Source organism: Lycorma delicatula, chromosome 5 (genome assembly GCF_047948215.1).
Source record: "Lycorma delicatula isolate Av1 chromosome 5, ASM4794821v1, whole genome shotgun sequence".
Lineage (NCBI taxonomy): Eukaryota > Metazoa > Arthropoda > Insecta > Hemiptera > Fulgoridae > Lycorma > Lycorma delicatula.
This window is the reverse complement of record NC_134459.1, coordinates 91,052,992-91,075,549: the sequence shown is the minus strand read 5'-3', so window position 1 is coordinate 91,075,549 and position 22,558 is coordinate 91,052,992. Positions and strand designations below refer to the sequence as shown.

General features: G+C 30.2%; 2 protein-coding genes across 4 annotated transcripts in view; one reads left to right on the top strand and one right to left on the bottom strand.

The window, feature by feature from the left end:
* The window catches only part of Myo81F (unconventional myosin 81F), a 457,375-nt gene extending 455,241 nt beyond the window's left edge, over window positions 1-2,134 (bottom strand). Inside the window, exon 1 of the mRNA XM_075366639.1 lies at window positions 1,981-2,134. Coding sequence (XP_075222754.1) covers window positions 1,981-2,008 — 28 coding nt within the window. The 5' untranslated portion in view covers window positions 2,009-2,134. The remainder of the gene's footprint in view (window positions 1-1,980) is intronic.
* Window positions 2,135-2,344: 210 nt separating this feature from the next.
* The window catches only part of LOC142325200 (protein phosphatase 1 regulatory subunit 21), a 90,122-nt gene continuing 69,908 nt past the window's right edge, over window positions 2,345-22,558 (top strand). For 2 of the 3 annotated variants that reach the window (XR_012756502.1, XM_075366637.1), the window contains exons 1-4: window positions 2,345-2,500; window positions 8,023-8,157; window positions 16,568-16,762; window positions 21,730-21,855. Coding sequence is in view for 2 of the 3 variants with exons in the window: in XM_075366637.1 (XP_075222752.1) it covers window positions 8,077-8,157; window positions 16,568-16,762; window positions 21,730-21,855 (402 nt within the window). In the remaining variant the exon portion in view is untranslated. Of the gene's footprint in view, window positions 2,501-2,580; window positions 2,745-8,022; window positions 8,158-16,567; window positions 16,763-21,729; window positions 21,856-22,558 lie in introns of those variants that run through there. The other variant, XM_075366638.1, reaches the window with a different exon arrangement.

The window sequence follows — 22,558 nt, the reverse complement described above, 5'->3', positions numbered from 1 at the left end:
TCAAAAACACCACCCTATTTCCACCCCCATGGTCCGATTTTGGCCGTTAACAAACACGACAGAGATTTTGGGTTGAGTTACTTTTAGGGAACAATTTGAAAGTGATTAGCGCAAAATTACGGCAGTTATCGTGCCCACAAGAAAGTGAAATATATATTACAACTTTTGAGCTGACGATGGTTTTGAGGTCTGGGGTATGAGACGCAAAGATATGTCGAAATTTTCCGGAAGTCAGATTACGGTACCCATTACAATAGGAAAGTTTCTTATGAAATATAGCTAAAAAATATCGTTATTATTTGTTACTTTTAATATGTAGAGATAAAATTTTAATTCCTCAGCAAAGATATATATAGCGACTAGTTAAAGAGTATATTTTATAAATGAAATGAAAATCATATTTATTATCAATTAATAGAAGCAAATAAATAGTTAGCAATTGACAAACGAAATATATTCGGTTTATAATTAAAAATAATATTCAGTTGAAATTTATGCGTACTGCTAAAGATGAAGTGCTCTTAATAATGCAATCGTGAAAAAAGTAATAAATAAATGCATACGTAATAATAAATAATAACAGTATAGCGTTAAATAATCTTAAGAAGGTATTATCAGTAGGGTATAGCAAGAGACAACAGCGTATGGTAGTTCAGTTCTATACACAGTACACGGAATGTCGTCCAGTTTTCGCAAGTGAGGGACGCCCACAATTGAGTCATCCAGCATTCTTTCCCGGTCTCAGCTGTTGTCATAACAGGAAATAAACTTTCTCGGGAGTCTACAACCCGACGATTAAACATTACCGTATAATCATAACGAAAACAGATAGGTTTAATCATTCATTTATATAATGCGGCCTTTTTAGTAAATGGTTTAAAATATTTTTATTTAGCGGTATATTTTAAAATAAGCCTGACTGTAAAAGTAATGATTCAGACAAACAAGATATTAAATAACTTCTGAAACAACAAAACAGCATTCTATACCAATTAGGTTTTATAAATTAGACATTTTTAATGAAATTCTTCTATATCAAACATAAAACAGGTTTAAGAAAAATGAAGTAAATTAATCCATTACTTCGAGTGATAAATAAAAAAACAAAATTTAATACTTAAAAAATAATATAAAAAGAGGAATCCGATTTCACGGAACACAAGAAATTGAAGTCTAAATAAATAGCTCATGATAAAACAGAACGAAATAGTTTTACATTTACGAGAAACAGAAAAGTAATTGAATATTTTTATTAAAATTTAAAAGTTTTTTAAGACATTAGTTAAATCTTGTCTTCACGATTCTGGGACGACCTAATAGCAAAATTGAAATTCCACGAAATAAAATTCTCCCCCTCCACATAACAGACTGTTACTTAAACTTTCATCTAGATATTGAAATTTAGCTGTTATTTTTTTTATTTTCGCAATACCTAAATTCATTTCAAGCGTACTGTTCATTTAAACATAGTGATTTTTAGAAAAACTTTTATGAATTTTTTTTAATACGTGTGAATATTTGTCTTTTGCTGTAGGTGGTTGTGGTGGTCCGATTTTGTTAAAAAATATAATAAATTCACGTTTAAGTTATTGTCAGTATAATAAATAATAACGCAACACATTATTTACGCCTACTTATTTATTAAATTAAAACTTAAAAAAGTGAATAACGGCAGTAATCGGTGGTGAACAAACAGTTCAACAAATATATCAGTGCTCAGTACGTGTAAACACCTTTGACTTGTCACCACATTTTTTTCTAGCGCAAGGGCGCTACTACTAACCGTTGCACTTCTATACCTATAAAGGTGCAACTAACTACTAGTTGTTTTTTTTGTGAAGTACAATTCATACGTCTTTTGATTAATTACTTATTTTATAAAAATAAGTCTTCTAAAGTTGTGTAGAATAAACGTGTTCAGAAAGATTAATTAAATTACATTATTTGGTAATTTTTTAACTCACAATACTCATGACTTACCGTAAGACGACATCCCGAGGCAAGCCATAGTTAAACTTATTGCTATCCCTTAGTGAAACACTTCATTATACGACCACGAAATAGCACTTCAGTAAATAAAGGACCCCACTACACACGTACTAACCGATATCTCACATCATTCTTCCTCCACGAACCATCGGCGACTGGCGCCTGGTTACAAGCAAACGGGCCGGCTCCATCTAGGCACACGTATAGCCGGCTCTGGTTTCTAGGCAACGTTAGGTTGCTAAGCAACGAACACGAGGTTGAAAGATACCTCCAGAAGCACTTTTGCTATCTAGCGGAAACTAAAATTAATATAAAGTAAGGATTCGGTAGTTGACACCATCTAGCGACTGTGAAAACAACCAAACGTATCAGAATGGAATCAGGGCTAATTTTACATTCAGTGTTTCGCTTATCTTCTTATTTATCTGTCGTTAAAATTGTAACAGTCTATTATGATTATTTTGAATAGGCGTAAAAGAGCCATTTGTAGGCATTTAAATATATTTTCAAGGTTAGTATTGATTAGATGCACTTACACATTATTTGCAAGTGTTGTGTATAAGATGAGGTTAAGTACCTTGACAGTTTTACGTTTTTTATAACCTAAAATTTAAATCCTATCAATTAAGTTTGGTGATAATTAAATAATTTATCCTCTTAGAAAACAGTAAATTTTCAAGAATTAATTCGGGTGTTATGTACTTTTATATATACCTAGCTTATATAAACTTCCCAAACTTAAATAACTTATTCAAGTAAGCTCTACTGATTCAATGACTGTCTTAATAGTTATGATGTAACTGTTTTTCTCGTGGATACTAACACGAGAAAAACACTGTTACTAACTGCCGTAAAATTAATTATTTTAATTCTAACTAACCAATGTCATGATGATGGAAGTGTAATAAAAATATGTTTTTTAAGTATCTGTTATTATATTGTATTCTTGTCGTTTTGATTAGATAAGCGAATTTAGATTACATTTATTAACTTTCAGTACTAAAATCTACAAACCCAAATTTCAGTTTATTCATTTTTTCCACAGATTTTAGATATTTCATCATTAATATTTTATGGTTGTTATACATGTTATGAGTGTTTTCATTTTATGTATATCTATCCTACCTTTGTACTTATTACATTAACATCAGCTTTATCAACATATAATCCTAATTTAAGAAATTTTAATTTATCAGTTGTATTTAGCTGCCTACTACTAATTTAATTCAGTTAACACTGTGGCTATTTAGTAAACTGTACTTGGATTTAATGTTTCTAATAACATGTATTAACTTAATATGTATAATGAACAGACAAGTACTCAATTATTTCTCTGCAATGTATTTTATTAATATGCACTGTTGTAGTTTATTAATCCAATGTAATTGTTAAATACAATATTTATTATTATTTTCAGAAACAACATGTAAATATAATTCATTAAATGGCATGGCAATATGTGGTGACGCATTTTCAAATTAATGGTTTAATTAAATTACTGTATCACCACAGAAAGTGTTTAAAACTATTGTTGCTTATTGCTGTAAAGGTACCTTTAAAAGAAAACGTTTGATTAATTTTAAAATAAGTAGTGCTTTATAAAATATATGAATTTGATTTAGTTAACTTTATGCAAGTGAGAACACTTTTATTATTTTATTTGTTTTAAAATTTTTCTATTAATGTAACATGTACTGTTATCCCAATTTTAATTTACAATTGTTATTGTTAAGTAAAAAATAATTCATATATAAAGCTTATATGACTAATAAAAATTTTATTTATAGGATTAATTTTAGTGGGTGTATAGAGTGTATAATAATAAGTTATATCTTATTTGTATACATTCAGTATAAAGTAATTGGTACACTTTTTGTAAGACCATTGTTTTTTTAGCATAACTTAAATAAAGTAATTGTTATTCCTTTTTATAGATAAATGACAACATTGCTATTTTTTATAATATTTGTTAAACTTTGTAAAGCAAATAAGGTGCTCTTACAAAGAATTTTGTAAGATTTACTTACCTTTTTTAATTTTAGTTGTATACATATATTACGTATATACTATAAATATATTGTAATATTTTATAAACCTATTACATTTGAGGCAAAGACATCATATGATGTCTAGGTCAAATTCCCATAATATGCCTGCAAATCCTTAAACATTTTCTGTACATTTATATCAATGTAAATGTGGATTATAATAATGAAGAAACTAGAACCCATTAATACAAAGAGTTTTTTATATTCTGGGAGGATTAATTGTTGAAATCAATGAATCACTATTTGCAAAATGCAAATGTAATGTTGGGCTGGTTCCCAAACAGGAATGAGTTTTTGAAGGCATTTGTATGAAATGGTTGAGTGTTATTTATTTTCTGTAGAAAATATAACAGTAGACTGTTTGCTGCCTATTATTTTTAATCATATTGCACACCCAGGACTCATATAATTTCAAATCAGTGGTCATCAGAGGTCATACAGCGTTGTTAAGGTTATGTAACCTAAGAGTATTTTATGTAATAACACTATGAACATGAATAAACATTACAAACATAGTTCTGTCAACCACATCAAATAGTTCATAGATCCCCGTATCTGGTGCCCAAATTAATTCTATTGAAAGAATATAGAGCATTGCAAAACTTTTTAGTTGGCATTCTGGGAATCACTCAGAAATAATAGTTGTCTGTGTGAATTTATGTGGAGGAAAAGCGTAATGGCAGGTGCCAAAACATTTAAATTTGTATTTACAATTTCATAAAAACTAATGAAGTGAAATTACTTAAAATAGTTTTTATCCCATCCAAAATATAAATGTAACATTTACAAAAATATATATGAATAGAAAATGTTAAAAACATTTCCGGCATATAACACAATTTAATCAATGTTTTTGCTAAAATAAGTTTTATTTCTTAGTGTTCACCTCACAATTATTTAAGTTTGATTTAAAAAAATTGGCTATAAATAAAAGCATATGCCTATACAGCATTTCATTTTTTTCCCTATGTAATATTTTTTCATTAATTATAACTGTCTCGTTCAAATAGCTGCTGACTTTTAATAAGGTTTATTAGAAAAAAGCTGTTTTAGCCATAGTTATCCTGCACAAAATTTTTTTGTGATTTGGTTTCCTCTTTATTGTTCTTCTGCTATTAGTAGATATAAACCCAGTTGGTAATATTTCAATTGCAGTCTCATTCAAACTGTAGGCCTGCCATTTTCATAAGATAAATTTAATCTTGATATAGCACTGTTGATAGGGTAAAATACAAATGATAACTGTGAAATAGTTATATTTGATTATTAATAGTTATTGGTTATATATGATTTGATGCTAGAAAAATTAATGAGCTCTGGTACTAACTAATTAAAACTATTGTGTATATTATTCTTTAGCAACAGAATGTATATAATGAATATATAATTCTGTAATTTTACAAGGGATGTTCAATTAATGAGACAAATTGATGTAGAGAAAAAAAATTTATTCAGTGACAGTGAAATTTGCACTATTTTTCAACATAGTCTTTGGCATCATTTAGGCAATTGTTCAACCATTCTGTGAACTACTTCTCAAGCATTTCTCTTGTTATCTGAATGATGTGGGGGTGTGTGTTGTCATGCAAGAGAAGCACACCTTTTGAGAGAGTGCCCTGACGTTCTTACCTTATTGTGAGTCTCACTTTCTGTTGGAGCCATGTTAGATTAGCACTCAGTATTCACAGTATGTTGTTCTTCCAAATAGCTCTAAAAATTTGGCCTTGTGAGTCCCAGAAGACCATCAACATCACTTTACTGGCTGACGCATAAGTTTTGAATTTTTTTGGTGGGCGAATCTGGATGTTTCCACTCAAGACTTTGCCGTTTGGATTCGGGCTTGAAATGGTGTATCCACATTTCTTACATAGAAAGTCATTTCACCTTCTGCTTCGAACCATTCTTTGAAAAAAAGAAAAATGCGAATCTGGGTGTCTTTATGGGCTTGAGTCAGCTGTCTTGGAACCCATCTCAAACATATCTTGCATTAATTCAGCATGTCATGAATGATTGAATGTGGTTCCAGCATTAATATTACACAAATTAGCAATTTGGGAAATTTTGACTCGCCTGTCTTCACAATTAAGATCATTTGTGCGATTTTTCAGTACAGTAGTCAAACTTCAACTGGTCTTCCAGAGCGATTGAGATCAGTCACACTTGTTTTGCCTGAATTAAACTGTTTCAGCCACTTATACACGTTACTGCATTTTAAACACTTTTCACCATATTGTTTCAACATTCTTGAGTAAATTTCCACCGGTTTTACATCTTCTGATAGCAAAAATCCTATCACTGAACATTGCTTTTCTGACATACACGTTTTAGGTGGAGCTGATATTCTGAAATCAACAAAAGAGGTTATGTTTACACTAATTATGATTGAACAGCTGATTGAATGTGTTTGTGGGTCAAGGTTGCTAACTTGACCCACAAAAAGTTTCATTGTCATTGAATGAACCATTTCTCTACATCATTTGTCATATTAATTATTGAACGACCCTAGTATATACACTCTGTTTTATTTTTATTACAAAACTTAATAAAAAATTTCTGATTTTTGGGCTGTACCAATGATATAAATCACTAATAGTATTTATTGTTTGACTAATAAAACTCGCACAATTCATTCAATCAGTGTGGAGTATATCCATTAAATAAATGGAATAATATTAGCAACTGTTATTTAAAATAGTCTGTAATAAACAAGAGTAGAGGATTAAAATTATTAACAGTAGTTTCTAATATTAAGTTCAATGTATTTAGCTTGATACTGGAAAGGAAAAAATAAATTAGCAAATTGCTATTTTTATCTTTAACATTTTCAGTACATGTGCCACCTCTATAGTTATCGCCTAATGTAGTGAAGAGAGATGAAAATGTAGAAGCTTATTCTAAATACAAATAATTTTCAGTTATATTTTGCAGTTAATAAAAGTATTAGATACTTGATTTTAGCTAATAAAACTTTAATCATTAAGCTCATTGTGAAGCCCAGTGGACAGGGAACAGTCCCTAACCCACCGGGTTGGTCTAGTGGTGAAAACACGTCTTCCCAAATCAGCTGATTTGGAAGTCGAGAGTTCTAGCGTTCAAGTCCTAGTAAAGCCAGTTATTTTTACATGGATTTGAATACTAGATCGTGCATACCGGTGTTCTTTGGTGGTTGGGTTTCAATTAACCACACATCTCAGGAATAGTCAAACTGAGAATGTACAAGACTACACTTCATTTACACTCATACATATCATCCTCTGTAGTATTATCTGAACGGTAATTACTGGAGGCTAAACAGGAAAAAGAAAGAAAGAAAAAGGGAACAGCCTCTGGATTAGTCCTTTCCAGATCATATCAACAAAAATGTTCAATTTTATAGATCCCAGTGTTGTCGGTATAATTTTAGTAAGGTTTGATCCACACCCACAGAACTAAAAGTGGGTTAGAAAAAGATAGTGAACGAGTGGTAAAAAGTGATTTATCCTTGGAAGAACCACAGTACTGGGTAAACAATTCCACTCACAAAACAAGATAACAAAAATACTCTTTTTTCAGGAGATCAGGGCTTTTTACTTAGATGGGAGCAGGACGATCAGAAAATTTGCATTTACTTCTTAAATATGTGTTGCAAAAAAAATTGCTTTTCCTTCATCAATTAAAAAGCCATCTGAGAACAGATTTAAGGAAGGAATTTCACCCACTGGAGCGGATAAATGACATAGAAACTGTGTTATTTTTGCTTGTTATCCATGTTTATTACATATTACTAAATGCAACTTGCAATTCTGTTTCACATTTTAAGGAATGCTATAATTTTGTTTTTTGTTTCTTATATTTTACAATATCCTGAAGCGTTCATCAAAATGAAGTTACTCGAGCTGGATTTCTATTGTTTATTTTTTCATTTTTAAAAATGTTTGTTGTTTTTTTATATTTCTTTGAAAGATTAATTTACAATCTAAACTTAATGTATTTTATACTGTTGCAGATGAATTTATCAGTGTAAATTCTTTAACCCAGTCGAAATCAAAGCAGTACAATAATGGAAGGAGTAAGTGGTGGTAGTACTGTAGGAAATGAGCTGCTAGTCAAATATAATACAATTGCAACTGAATACTCAAAGGCAATATGCATTTATTATTATACGATTTTGAGTAATCTTTATATAATGTTAACAATATAGTTAAAAAATATAATTACAGTAATCAGATTTCCTTCCAATAACATTTTTTGTTCACACCTATACCATCATTCTGAATTTAAGTGGAAAATGTTTAATGAGAAATGATGGGGAGTAAGACTTTTAAGTCAACTGAATTTTTGTTTAAGAAACAAATAGAAATGATTACAGTGAAGGAAAATGAGATAAGAGAATGTATAAAAAGAAAATAGACATATAATTACAAAATTTTAAAATAATGTAATTAATAAATGTATTTAATATGTCCATACTTACATACTGACAACTTGTTTATCCTTTTATCGTAATTTTTTTACTAGCGACTAGTAAATTTTCACAATGACTATTTTCAGAACTGAGTTTGTCCAGCCCCTTTGTAGTTTTTAATTTGCACTATTTTCTCAATGTTGCTAACTTTCAAAGTGCTCAACTCATTGGTAAATTGATTTTTGGAGAGCCTTTTTTTTTTGTACGTTTGAGATCTTTTTTTCAAATTTCACATTCTGTTTTAATAATAGTTGCTTTGTTTCTAATGAGAATACTTGCTGCTAGCAAAATTACTTTTTAATTACATTCTTTAAGAAATGAGTTGTATTTTTTTAATCACTTCTGGCAGATGTCCAATATACATTTTTTAATAATGCTAATAAGAATTCAAGATGTTTATAGGCTTCATTCGGCTTTAGTTTTTTCTTTCAGTAACATTATCCAACCTTGCCACTTATTTAGTACCACCTAGGAAATGTGTACAGCTTAAGGATTTTGTTACTAACATGATAAAATATCATCAGAAAAAGAGATAATCTGTTGGATAAATGATAATATCTAGTTTTTTCATCCAAAACAAGAACTCCAAAGGAAATCATCAATTACTACCTTTAATTTTTCAAGCTTGGTAGCTGAAAAAGATTAATATTTTCAGCTCAGAAATCTGTAAAATTTGCAGATGCTACAACAGCAAAATACATCTAGATGCTACATCATCTTCTGGTCTGCAAAACATTATACTGTGATAAAAAGAGTTAACATGGGTTTTATTGGAAAGGTAGATTGAAGATGCCACTTGCAAGTTTCTAGTTGTTAGAAACAATTACAACTAGCCTATAAATTGCTTCAATTCAGACACAAGATTTAATGAATTTAAACCTAATATGTTAATTTTCTACTTGTATTAATGTTTTCATTTCAATCCAATATTTAACTATTAAAAAGGTTTGTAAAGTGTCAGTTCTACTGGCATATTATTGTAGTTATGTAATGGATTGATCAGTATATATAATTACTAGATGTGTTTATTTAGAATGATTATGGTTTTTGTATATGATGTACCAAGGAAACTTGGTCTTGCAAAACCTTAACTTCTTTATCGTCTATCCCAAGTTTTTTTCCTTCTGTCAAACTTCGCAGTCACCTTAAAAAAACCTTCCTCCACATTATCAAGCCACTGCTTGTTATTTTTTCTGGCCTTCATTTTCCTATTTATTGCATCCAGCAACCTTTGAACATGCTCCATCTCAGATGTCTCAATTCTATAATGTCTGGTTTTTTTGTGTTTTTGTTTTTAAGTAAGATCTGTAGTTTTTTGTTTGGCTGTATTCTTCACTTATGTGCATTGTATTAATTGCTATACACAATTATTCAGTTTCTTTGTTCCCAATTGCATAATAAATTCTCATTGTTATTTATCATTAGCGATATCTCAACCCGTGCATTACTATAAATGAGTGCTTTGTCATTTTTACAATAGTTGTCATTTACTGTTACCATTCATATCACTGTTTTGAAAACTATTAGTTTCATATAACTGCTGGTAAAAATTCAGATATTTCCTGCTATTATTTTAGGAAATAATGTATAATTTTTTATATTAAATTATTTTCTTCTGTTATAAAAGTTTAAATTTCAAATTGATATCATGGATAAGAACATACAAAGTTTTAGGAGTATTAAAATTTCTTCTACCTGTCCACATTGTCATAAGCAATATTTGAAGTAAAAGACTTTCAAGATTAGAAATATAGCTAAACCATATAGACATTAGACATATGTTAATGAAACTAGTGAAGAAATCAAATAAATTGTTTTGCTTTGTCAAAATACTGTTGAATATTGCTGTAGAATTGAAACATCTTATTTCTGAAAAAAGAAAAGTGTTTTCTTTTATGAATGGGTGTTATGCAAACCGAGCATATTTGTCTATTGTAGGAAAAAACCTGTTACATTGGTTTTATTGTAGTTTGTAATTAGCATTACTAATTTAATCCTTATGCTAGCATAGTTTTATCTACTGAAAACTATCAGATTTTTTTACTGTAAATGTAGGTAATTTTTCCAAAACTTATATAAGCACCACCTATTAATATTTTTGTCATTATTGATTATTTATTAATACATATCCTATATGCATGCATGACTGTAGTACGGACCTAGATATAAAATAAAGGAGATGACCATCATCCTTTTCTTTTTTAGAAAATGTACATGATTGGGATTGAGTTTCACTGGTTCTAATAAATTTGTAATTTTTACTTTTGCAAAATGTTGCCATTAGGTCACAGTTCATTCAGTTTAATACAATATAATTCTATCAATTTTCCTTGACCTCTTTTATAAATGTTTATTTTTTGTAAACATTCATTGTTAGTCAGATAATTTTTAAAAAAGTTCACTTTCCTATCTTGCATATCTTTCTTTCTACTTAACGATAGTTTGAAGAGTTGGAGATACTGATGAATTCATTCTGTTAGCAGTAAATTTTTTGCTTTGGACACCTTGACTAACAACTAACAAGCTGTTTCACAACTGGCAAGATTTTGTATATGTTGCAGGGCAATAACAATAAAAGCTGCTACTCCTAATTTCAAATGTTCTATACAGAAATTGCTGGAGGGTGTTCATATATTTTTGATGGTTTTAAAATCTATATCTACTTCACAGAAAAAAGCATTAAATTGATTTATATTTTATTGATACAAAAATAAGAATAATAACCAACATTGCTTATCAACATTAAATAGACGAACTTTTAGTCAGAGTTGTCAATTTAAAAAAAAAACTACCCTATTTCTTTATGTTCTAACCAGTTTACAGTCCATAATGCAGGTATAAAATGTTTCACTTGTTGCTTGATTGCCGACTCCTCTTTGAATTTTACTAACTACATTGTTATTCTACTGTTAAAAGCAGTCAAGCAGATGAATCATTTTTGCAAAACAAGATGATAATAAAATTCCTTTTTAGAAATGTAAAATTCATTTACATGAATTTAAAATGTGAAATTCATTTACAGTATTAGTGTACTGCCAAAAGGAGTCAACCTATTAACTATAGAGCTTTTAAAACATTTTACATCTTGTTATGCAAAAATTGTAGTTTGGGGTTCATCCGATCTGACTCCCCCAGTTTATTTTCTATGTGGGGCAGCAAGCAGTATATCGCAACAGACCACACATTATTGACAAATTATAAGCCGCAGTATGTATGTATAAACACGGCATATGTATGAGACATTCCAGTACATCAGCTGGTTAAAATGTTTGAAAACAAATTGAAATGTGTACAGAATTGCATTGATGTTGGTGGAGATCATTTTCAACACCTTTTACAAACTATCCCAGTTATTGTAATATTCGTTTCTATAAAATAATGAAATGAAAATACAAAGTAATAATTAAGAAAGTTTAGTTATTACATATACATAATTCCAGTGCACAGCAACTTTCCGAATACTCTGTTATATCTTATGTCCATATAATATAACATTATAATACAGAACACATTTTAAGGATAAAGATTGGAATATCAGATTATTGCTTTTCTTGTAATATAATAAAATAATTGTGAAGTCTGTATGTAAAAAATTCGTCAACAAGAAGGGGCTTAAATCTAATTTTTAATAAACTTTTTTTTTTCATCAATTCATTAAAATTAATTTGAACATTTTTTTCAAAACCAATATTACTATATTAATGAGTTTTAAAATAATAATAATTAAGAAACCTGTTAATCGTTTTTTTGAATGATGAATTAATTCATCACAGAAGTTTACAAAGGAGTTGTAAATGGGAATATGAAAATTGAAATTTGTAGTGTATGAAAAATGCCATGCCTAAACTGGATTTGAACCCAGGATTTCTGGATGGATCTGTGAAGCGGAGATGCTACCACTCTGCCATAGAGATTGGCAAATTCTCTCCATACTTATTTATTCATTATAAATAGTACATTCAAATAATTTCAAGTAACACCTTCAAAATAGTTATTTACTTGTTTACTGATGCTTTACCTTTTTAAACCTTTTTTTTCTGCCATATTTATAAATATAAGAATAATATAATTTTATTTTATATTTTTATTTTCACAAATTTGCTTCACTATTATTTTACGTATTATTTTTTAAATTTATTATGTAGTTTTAACCACTTCCTTTTAACTTATTAATTTTTCATTTGGTAGTGCTACACATGGTTTAACCAGTTTCTAGGTTTGATCTTTCTGGGCTTTCCTGAGGTAGTTCTTTTCACTTTATCTATGAAGTTTTTTTTCAGTTAGATTCTTATGCAAAATGGATAAATTTGTGGAAAAATGAAGTGAGCCATGTACATCCAGTGAATTGATTGGTAAAAAGACAACATTGTACAGTTATTTACAGTCCTTTCTGATGAAAGCATGAAGCCATCAAAATTAATTTGATCCTTGGAAACTAAACGTCCAGATCATAAAAGCAAACCTTTGGAATTTTTTGAAAGAAAATTATATACTTTGAGAAAACAACAAGGTATTCTATTTGAAATCAAGCCATACTGATAAAAGTACACTTGAAGCATCTTATCTCATAGCATTAAAAGTAGCTAAGATGTCCAAACCCGATACAATCACAGAAAACCTCTTACTGCCTGCTGCAATTGATATGGTCAGTGTTTTAGTAGATTTGAAATAAGCAAAAAAATTTATCTTTTTAATGACAGTATCAAGGCAAATCGATGACTTGGCTGCCAATGTTCACAATCAGATAATTCAGCAAGTGAGTTCAAGTGAATTGTTTAGTATTCAGTTTGATGAATCAACAAATGTGGCAAACATTTCTCAATGTTTTGTGAGATATGAATGCAATAGGGACAGATCAATCAAATAAGATATATTATTTTGCAAATCAGAACCTGGTCATACAACAGGACAACAATGTCTTTTTGATGTTTTTATGAAAGTACTTAAAACTATAACATAAATTGGACAAAATGTTTTGCAATACGTAGGAATGATGGAAAGGTAATAAAAGGAAAGAACAGTGAATTTATGAATAATATAAAAAATCATCTTACACAGTATGTCTGAAAAATTCCCGAACTAAATTAAATAAAAATACAGATTTAAAGATAAACAGATTTACTGCCATTAGCCCTCTACATAGAACTGTTCTCTGGTTATACACTTGTTGCAGTGCCAGTAGAGCCCGTCAAATGCTCTAGAGAAATCACTTTTTGGGATCGCCTTCAACTGCTTAGTGCAAGCCCTTTGGATAGCCTAAATGTTGTCAAAAAAGCAGCCTTTCATCTTCAACTTGAGTTTTGGGAAAAAAATAGTCTACTGGAGCCAAGTCGGGTGAATAGGGAGGATGGGATAAGATGGTGATTTGATTTATGTCATAATAATGTGTTAAAACTGTTGCCATGTGTGCCAAGTCATTGTGCAAGAGAATCCAGCTGCCCAGATCTCAGTACTCAGACCGGATTTGACGAATGCGACGCATCAGACATTTCATTATTTCCAAATAGAATTTAGAATTCATTGTTTGACTAGTTGGGACAGTTTGACCAGTTGCGCGTATACTTTCACAACGTTTTCGTCATGAACAGCTGTTGATGGCCTCCTGCTTTGTTTGTCATCATCCAACGACTCTCTACTGTCTTTAAACCATTTCCACCAAGTGTATGTTATAGTATGAGATGTGGCTTTATTACCAAATGCTTGCTGTATCAAAGAATAAATTTCAGTGAAAAATTTTTGAAGTTGAACACAAAATTTTATTGCACTTTGTTCTATGTTGCAAGCTCACACAAAGTCACATGAACACAACGTACGTGGTCAAATATAACTTGAGACTGGAGCGACGAAACGTTATGAAATTTTGTACACACATTTGTCAGACATTTTACTACATAGTTCCTTGGTTATCCAAGAGTTGCCACTACTTGTACTGACTATAGAAATTTAGTTCGTGAACTTTTCAGACATACTGTGTATACCAAGGACGGATGCACTACTTTCTTCATAGACATGTTCTTGCCACAAAGATATGCTGGAAAATCTCAAACAAATTCTTTGCAAAGTTGTAAAAATGGTTAATTTTATTAAAAAGTCGACCATTATGGAATAGGTTGTTTATTAAACTATGCGATGAACTGGGCAAAAAGAAAAAAATTCCTTCTTTTCTGTGTAGAAGTCAGGTGGTTATTGTGAGGGAAACTGTTAACCTGCTTGATGGAGTTGCAGGATGAATTAATAATATTTTTCCAGGATAAACAAACACCAGTCTTAATATTTTTACAGTATAATGAGTATATGTTGCGTTGGCTTACTTAGCTGGTATATTTTCGTATTTGAACGACTTGAATGTGAATTTACAAGAACACGATAAAAACATTGTATTAATGCCTGACAAAGTTCATGCTTTCATTAAGAAGCTTGATATCTGGATTATTCTCCTTCAAAGCAAAAATTTGATATATTTACACTTCCTTCCAATTACATTGAAAAAATTTGGATGAAGAAGACACTATTATTCACCACAGTTTGGATGGCATGAAGATGCATTTGTATGAGCTAGAAATTCAGTTGGCAGAGTATTTCTCAGAAGATAAAAACGACTTCTAGAAGAAATTGGTACTGAATCCATTTAGTAAAAACATTGTTGCAGCCTCTAAGTTACCATTTGCTTCACGACTCACCTCAAATTTCTTTCGATAAAACATCACAACTACATTCACATCTGAAGATTTAGGTATGTTTTGGCATGCTTGTTGAAGTGTATGTGGAAATTTAGTCACAGAAACATTGAAAATATTAATCCCTTTTACCACTTCTTACGTCTCTGAAAAGGGTTTTTCATCTATGGTTGCGCTAAAAACTAAATGTATGAATCATCTTTCATCACTTGAAAACAATTTACTTTTGTATATTTTTAACATAGATCCACATAACTTTTTAAGGATAAACAAATGCAGCCATCTCATTAATTTAGTTTCCTTAATGTCTACATATAAATGCAAGTAAAATGCTTATAACAAATGATTTTTTTCTCATAAAATTATTTCATTATTGTTTACATGTAAAGTTGTAGGCTAATTTCACAATCCCTCCTTTCATATCACTGCAGCCCCCAGGTTAAAAATGTTGCTATATATGAAATGTTAGATATTAAATAACATATTTATTTACCAGTAATTAATTTATAAGTTTTACTTTGTACACATACTTTATTACAAGAATAATTATAGTTGTGAATATGCAAGTTGTCAGTGCAAAGGGTGATTTGATTCTAACCAGTATTGCATTGACTGTTGCATAAAGTATATGAAACACTAGTGAGACACTCAGAGCTGGGTTTTAGAGTAGGTAGTTTTCTTCCTTTTCAAATGTTTATGCATGTAGGTAATGATATTTAATTACTGGACAAAGATATATTCAACAAAATTAATATACCTACCAGATAGAGCTCATTCAACACACGTGAAACACAAATTTAAGGGCAAGACACCAGGGCCTGATGGGATACACTCACAGTTTCTCTTAAACTGTGGTAAATGCACAAAAAACTGACTGGCCCAGTTCTTTACAGTCAACATGAAGAGGAAGAATTCCAAGTTGATGAAAAAGGTCAAATGTCATCGCAATTCTAAAATAGCTAAGCTGAATGACGACCCAAAAAGCTATCTCCCAATAGCTCTATTGAGTGCAATTTACAAGCTCCTTGAAAGACTCTTATATAACAGAATTGGGAGCAAAATATTTAAGGATAACTTTGATAACTTCCTGTTGGCAACAGACGCTGCAATTGAATATGTTTTAAAACTGAATGTGTATTTGTAATTTTAGTATTTACTGTTCATCCAACCTGAACAATAATTATTCTTTATTACTTTTTTAATATTTTATTAATATAGTTTTATAATTCTTTTTATAATTTTTTTTTCTTATCTTAATATACACTGTGAAATCATGTGCATGTGCTATACAATAAGTAAGTAAATAGTATACCAACCTACATATACTGAATTTTAGCAATTGACAATTGCCATTGTCCAAAGGTTTTTTTATTAATGTTGATTCAATAATTTTCTTCATTCTCATATAGGCTAGGGTACAATTAAATATTCTTAAAAAAGCTGTTGTGGATGAACAAAATCGTAATACTGAACTAAATGAAGTAGTGAGACAACTTAAACAAAGTGGAAGAAAAGCAGAACAGGAAATTGATAGTTTAACATTTCGTAATCAGCAGCTTACTTGTAGAGTCACTGTACTTCAAGATGAATTAGAAGAATTGCAGGTATGTATTTATTTTTTGTTGTAAATTTGTTTGTAATTTTGCAGAATTACAAATTTGTGCAAGTTAATTACTATTTTGGCTAAAGAGGACTGACTTCAAAGTTTAAAAATATTCTTAATGTGTTTGACAAATCATAAGGGTTTTAATATTTTTTCCTTGAATTAGCTTGCTAAAATGCATCTTCAGTGATTAAAATAGAAACTACTATTTTTTTATGTTTTTTACATTGAGGAAGAGCAAGCGCTACTAGCCACCACCGATAGAATAATTTTTCTTAAGTATGTACTGATGCCTGTAACTGTGATAAAAATCATAACTATTTGTTTTTTAGGCACCTGGTATTAAGTATGTAACAAGCAAACGTTTTTCACATTATATAAGCATGTTTTTATTATTTACACAATAAAGTTAGTTTGAGAAATCTTTATTCATGCTTATCCAAATGCTAAAATGCCAAACAAATCCGCTATGTGGTACTGTTTATTGTCTCATTTCTACAAGAAGTGTGGCCAAATATGATTGTTCTGGGCTTGTAATTGTTTCGTCTAATGACATTTGTCACATATTTAATTTTGTTAGTGTGTTTTTGTAGAAAATAATTTTGGATAATTTCTAGTCAAAGGGTGTCTTTGCAACACTTTGATTTATTCTTCACAAGCTATATACAACATCTGTACAATGTATGTACTGTGTCATCACATCCATTTAGTCCTTAATGTTAAAATTTATACCTAATAACAGTAAATAAAAAAAAAATCACCTTACTTTAACATACAAGATGGTATCAAAAATTTCCCATAATAGGTCTGTAGCATGCCTACAAAAGTCAGCGCAGGATTACACAAATAGTAAGCCTAACCTCTGAACTTTATGATGCAGTGTGCCACTTTTATTGCCATGTTTACATAGAAAGTAGTTAAATGGCCAGTGAGAAATTTTGTCTTAAGCTAGGAAAATCAGCTACAGAGACATTCAATTTACTTCTGCGAGCTATGGTGATGAGGCAATGGATTGACCATGAAGTTGTGATTGGCACGCATGCTTTAAAAGCAGAAAAAAGTCCCTCGATAATGATGAATGAGCCAGTTGATTTTCCATTAGTACCATTCCTGAAAATGTGGAAAAAATCACAGAGAATTCATTCCCCTAGGCCAGACTGTCAATAGAGAATTTTATTATTGCCAAGTTCTTAGACATTTGAGGGAGAACATTCAACGAAAGCTACTGGTGACGTGCAAAGAAATGGGTTCTCCACAACAACAACGCACCCTGACACCTGTCATAATTTTCTTGCAAAGAACATGTTTTCACTTCCACACCTCATAAGGTTTAGCTCCTGCAGACTTCTTCCTTCTTCTAAACTGTAAATGATAATTAGAAGTAACTTGTAACAAGTTACTATCTAACTTCTAACAATGGTTATAAAAATTGCTGTTAAAAAATTTATTTAATCTATCCAGTATTAAAAGTATATATGAGGATTGTAATGCTAGATTATCTTACTGCTTTGAACTTATCAATAAAGGTTTTCCAGTCATTGTAAAACATAATAAAAACTTTAATTTTAAAGCATAATAAACCATTTGCAAATGTCTGACATTGTTATGTACAGGAAATTTTTAATTAGAAGGCATTTGAAATTGGATCAGAAGTGCTAGTGGAGGCAGACGTACACCTTTATTATTTTGTTTAATGACTTGTTCATGTATAAAATGATTCAAATATAAAATAATCCTGACAGTTTACTGGACTGGCTGTTTACTTTTATTTCCACTTATAAAAATTATGCTTATTTTTCAATATAATCCTCTCTCCTTCTATTCACTTATGTCTACTTTTCAACAAGCATTTAATTTCCTTCTTGGAGCTAAATCAGGATTATACAACTGATATTTCAGTTGTTAAAAACTGAAATCAGAAGGCAAAAATCTGTTATTATGGGTGTATGAGGATAATCATTACCATAAAACAAAATCAAACCTTTTGAAAATTTACACACCTTTCAGACTTGATTTTTTGCCTTCAGTGATACAGTAATTTTTTCTTTTCGTGGTTTCACCTTTAGGCATGAAGTAAATAAAAATGATCTTATGTACTGCAGAGTATTGTCATAATTAACTTTCAAGCTGATGGCCTAACTTTCAGTTGTTCATTGTACGCAAAAATTCTAATATTTTTAACCAATTCAAGAATCATTGTTCCACTCAAACAACTCTTCATATTGTTAAAACTAATTTGCCAATCCCTTCTGGTTTCATATCTGAAATGAGAAAACACTGCATTAATTTCCCTCAGTGCATTCAGACAAAGGAGCACTTATAAATTAATTTTTAAACACAACCATAAACAGCTAAAAACGAAACGATACTTCAAATCAACAGATTGGAAATTATAATTTTCAATTAATATTAAAGAATCAGATGTTTCACCAAATCTGATGTGGACACCATATGACTTCCTTGTAAGCCTATTAAATTACATGTACTCATTTTTAAAAGTACATAAATTATATTTCAGTAATAACTTCTGATTTTTTCTTTTTTTTTATAGTTATTATTGAATATTTTTTATTGTAAATTTTTATTTACTATCACAGGTTAAATCAATATATTTAAATTAAAAAGAAAAGTTAAAAAAAATAACAAAAGGAGATGAAGTCTGATTCAAACCGATGTGCCTTCCCTTTAAGATCCAAATATTTCATTAATTAAAATTTTAGTTTTAATTTTTATTGCAATCAAAAAGGGAGGTGCACAACTAAATATTATAACAGTGCTAAATCCAAAATTTCAATATCCTACGGCTAATTGTTTTTGAGTTATGCAAGACACATATATACATATGTACATACTGATGTCATGTCGAAACTAGTCAAAATGGATTCAGGGATAGTCAAAATGGATATTTCTATTGAAATTTGAAAACTAAAATGTTTTGCGATCACAATATTTCCTCTACGTCATACAAGGAAGTAAAAATTTAGAAAAAAGAAAAAAAGGAGATGAAATCTGAAGACTGAAATTTTTCACGATCACAATACTTTCTTTACTTCGTACAAGGAAGTAAGAATAAAAATTTGTTCTTAGATATTCACACGAAAATTATATACACCAAAAATTAAGTTGATAACTTCATTTGTTACCCAGAAATTGAAAAAATAGCCAGGTTTCAGGAAAAATTCATTTTAACACCTTAACCTTGGAATTTCAAAAAATCTTTTTAAGTGTGTACTTAGATCATAACAAGAACATTTATACAAATTTTCATCAATTTATCTTCAGTAATTTTTCCTGGGCATTGGTTATGAATCTCTTACAACATATTCTTTATATATATATATATATCTGTGCCAATAAAGCAACTTGTCCTGACTGACTGACTATTTGATTCATCAACATCCATCCCAACCCCGTAGGTGGAATACAACCTTGTGACGTTACTGGTCACCCCTTCCGATCTGAGCTCTGAGGGGCTTTACCAGAGGTTGTCTTTAGACCCTCTAACTGATTACATCTCACAGTCATCAGCCAGGCCTGGGTCAGGATGCCACCGATGTAAATGCCTCAGCAGACATTTACATTAGTAAAATACAAATCAAATTTTGCCTTCACATAGGCCTCAAATGAACATCTTCACATCCAACCTAACTATCATGATTCCCTCAAACTAACTGAAACCACGGAAGCGCAGATCCCAAGCCTAGTCCAGATTTGACAGCACCTTTCGTGACTCTGAATGCCTCAGAAAACGATAGAGTTAAAATTTAAATGAGTGCTACACTAATACCAATCAGAATTATGTTTTACTCAACATAGAAATTCAAACCTACACCCGACATAAGTCGACTAAATTAAGTCAGCTAACAAGGAGAACGTAACCTCATTCTGGTCGTAACAGGGACTTACGACCAGGAGTCGTTGCCAATCTTTTCACCACGATGAGACAGGTACTCAAACAAATTGTGCGCCAAAATACTCTGAAACCCAATGAAATGGAAGTGAATCATCTAAACAATAAGGGTGCAAAATCGTTGTAACAGTTCTCATACAGGAAGATTGTGAAACTGGGGAAGGTATACATTCGACCACCAGCTCAAAAATAGCACTGAAAAAGACTTTATACAGCGCAAATACTGTGCTCGTGAAAAGAGACCAGAGATTTCATCAACATCCAGTAAAACTGAAGATAAATTGAGGAAATTTGTCCACATGTTCTTATGATGTAAGTTTGCACTAAGAAAGGATTTTTTGAAATGCCGAGTTTAAATGGTTAAAATGGAGCAACAATGAAATTTACTATTTTTTTAATTTCTCAATAACAAATAAAGATATCAAATTAATTTTTGATACGTGTGTAATCTTCATGTGAATATCTAAAAACCAGATGCTAGATTTTTTTTGAAATTCCAAATTTAAAAGGTTAATGGATTTTGTAATTTTTTTTTAAACCTGGCTATTTTTTAATTTCTCTAACAAATGAAGATATCAGCTTGATTTTGGTGTGTATAATCTTTATATGAATGTTGACAAACTAATTTCTACATTTTCTGAAATTTTCCCATGAAAGGGGTAAAGAAAGGTAAAAATAAATTTTGAGCAATGATTGCAAATTTCTATCTACACTAAATGAGATATTCAGTAGATTTGGGCTTACAAATACTCTTCTGATAATTATCTAAAAACCAGTTTCAGATTTTTTTTTAAATTTTAATTTTTTATGGGGTGGGTCATGTGAGGCGCAGTGGCTCAACCAACATAGCCACTGCCACTGTTATTATATGTACAACATAACTGATGGCATCTGTCTCTGGTTACTTGACTATAAAAGATGTATGTATTATTTATCTTATTTGATAATACATTACCTTTAACAGCATTTTTTTAAATTATGTAATTTAAAATACTGTAATTTTGACTCCATGAACTTTATCATATCAGGCTTTTAAGCATTTATTTTTATTATTTTAGCAAAATCGTGGCAAAAAGAATAAAGGTAAACCTTTGGATGGCCATCACAATTCTGATATTACAAACCATGTGATTGATGAAGAATTCAGAAAAAAGATTGCTGAAAATGCTGAACTATTATCTATGGTAAGTATTTTATTTACCATAAGTATTACTTAAGTAAGTGGTAAGTATTTTACTTAATATATATTTTTTTTTAGCAGTGCATCATTATTTTACTATGACAATAATAAAAGTTAGTTAGTTACTTATTTATTTATTTTTTTTTTTTTTATTAATTATTAGACATGATGATCCTCAAATAATTGAGACCATATGCGTGGCTGAAAAATTACAATCATTGAATTAACATCATGATTCAGAGAAGTCTCAATTATTTTTCTGAACATAGCTGGCAGGCATCTGCAAGAATTTCTTTTCAAATGCCTCTTACAACAAACAGGATAAACTCTTGAGCACATTCTAACAGTCACCTCCCTGCAGGGAATTTACATATTATTATTGGATTTGTGAGGTTGTATAATTGCTTTTAAAAATTTGTTGTCCAGTCTTTTGAAATAACTGTAAGAATTGTCATTGACTGACTAATATTGTTAGATCCAGAGGTGTCAGTGGAGGTGATTGTTCCCTCTTAAAGGAAATTTTTATTTGAATATTCTGGACATGCCTTTGAATTGACTGGAGGACTTTGTATGGAATGCCCATGGATCTTCTTTACTTTTTAAATTGATTTATTTTTACTTGATCGTGCTTTCACTTTTATTCACAATTGAAGACAAAATCCTGATGATTTTAGTTGAAATAGATTCTCTGATAATGACTAATGTTT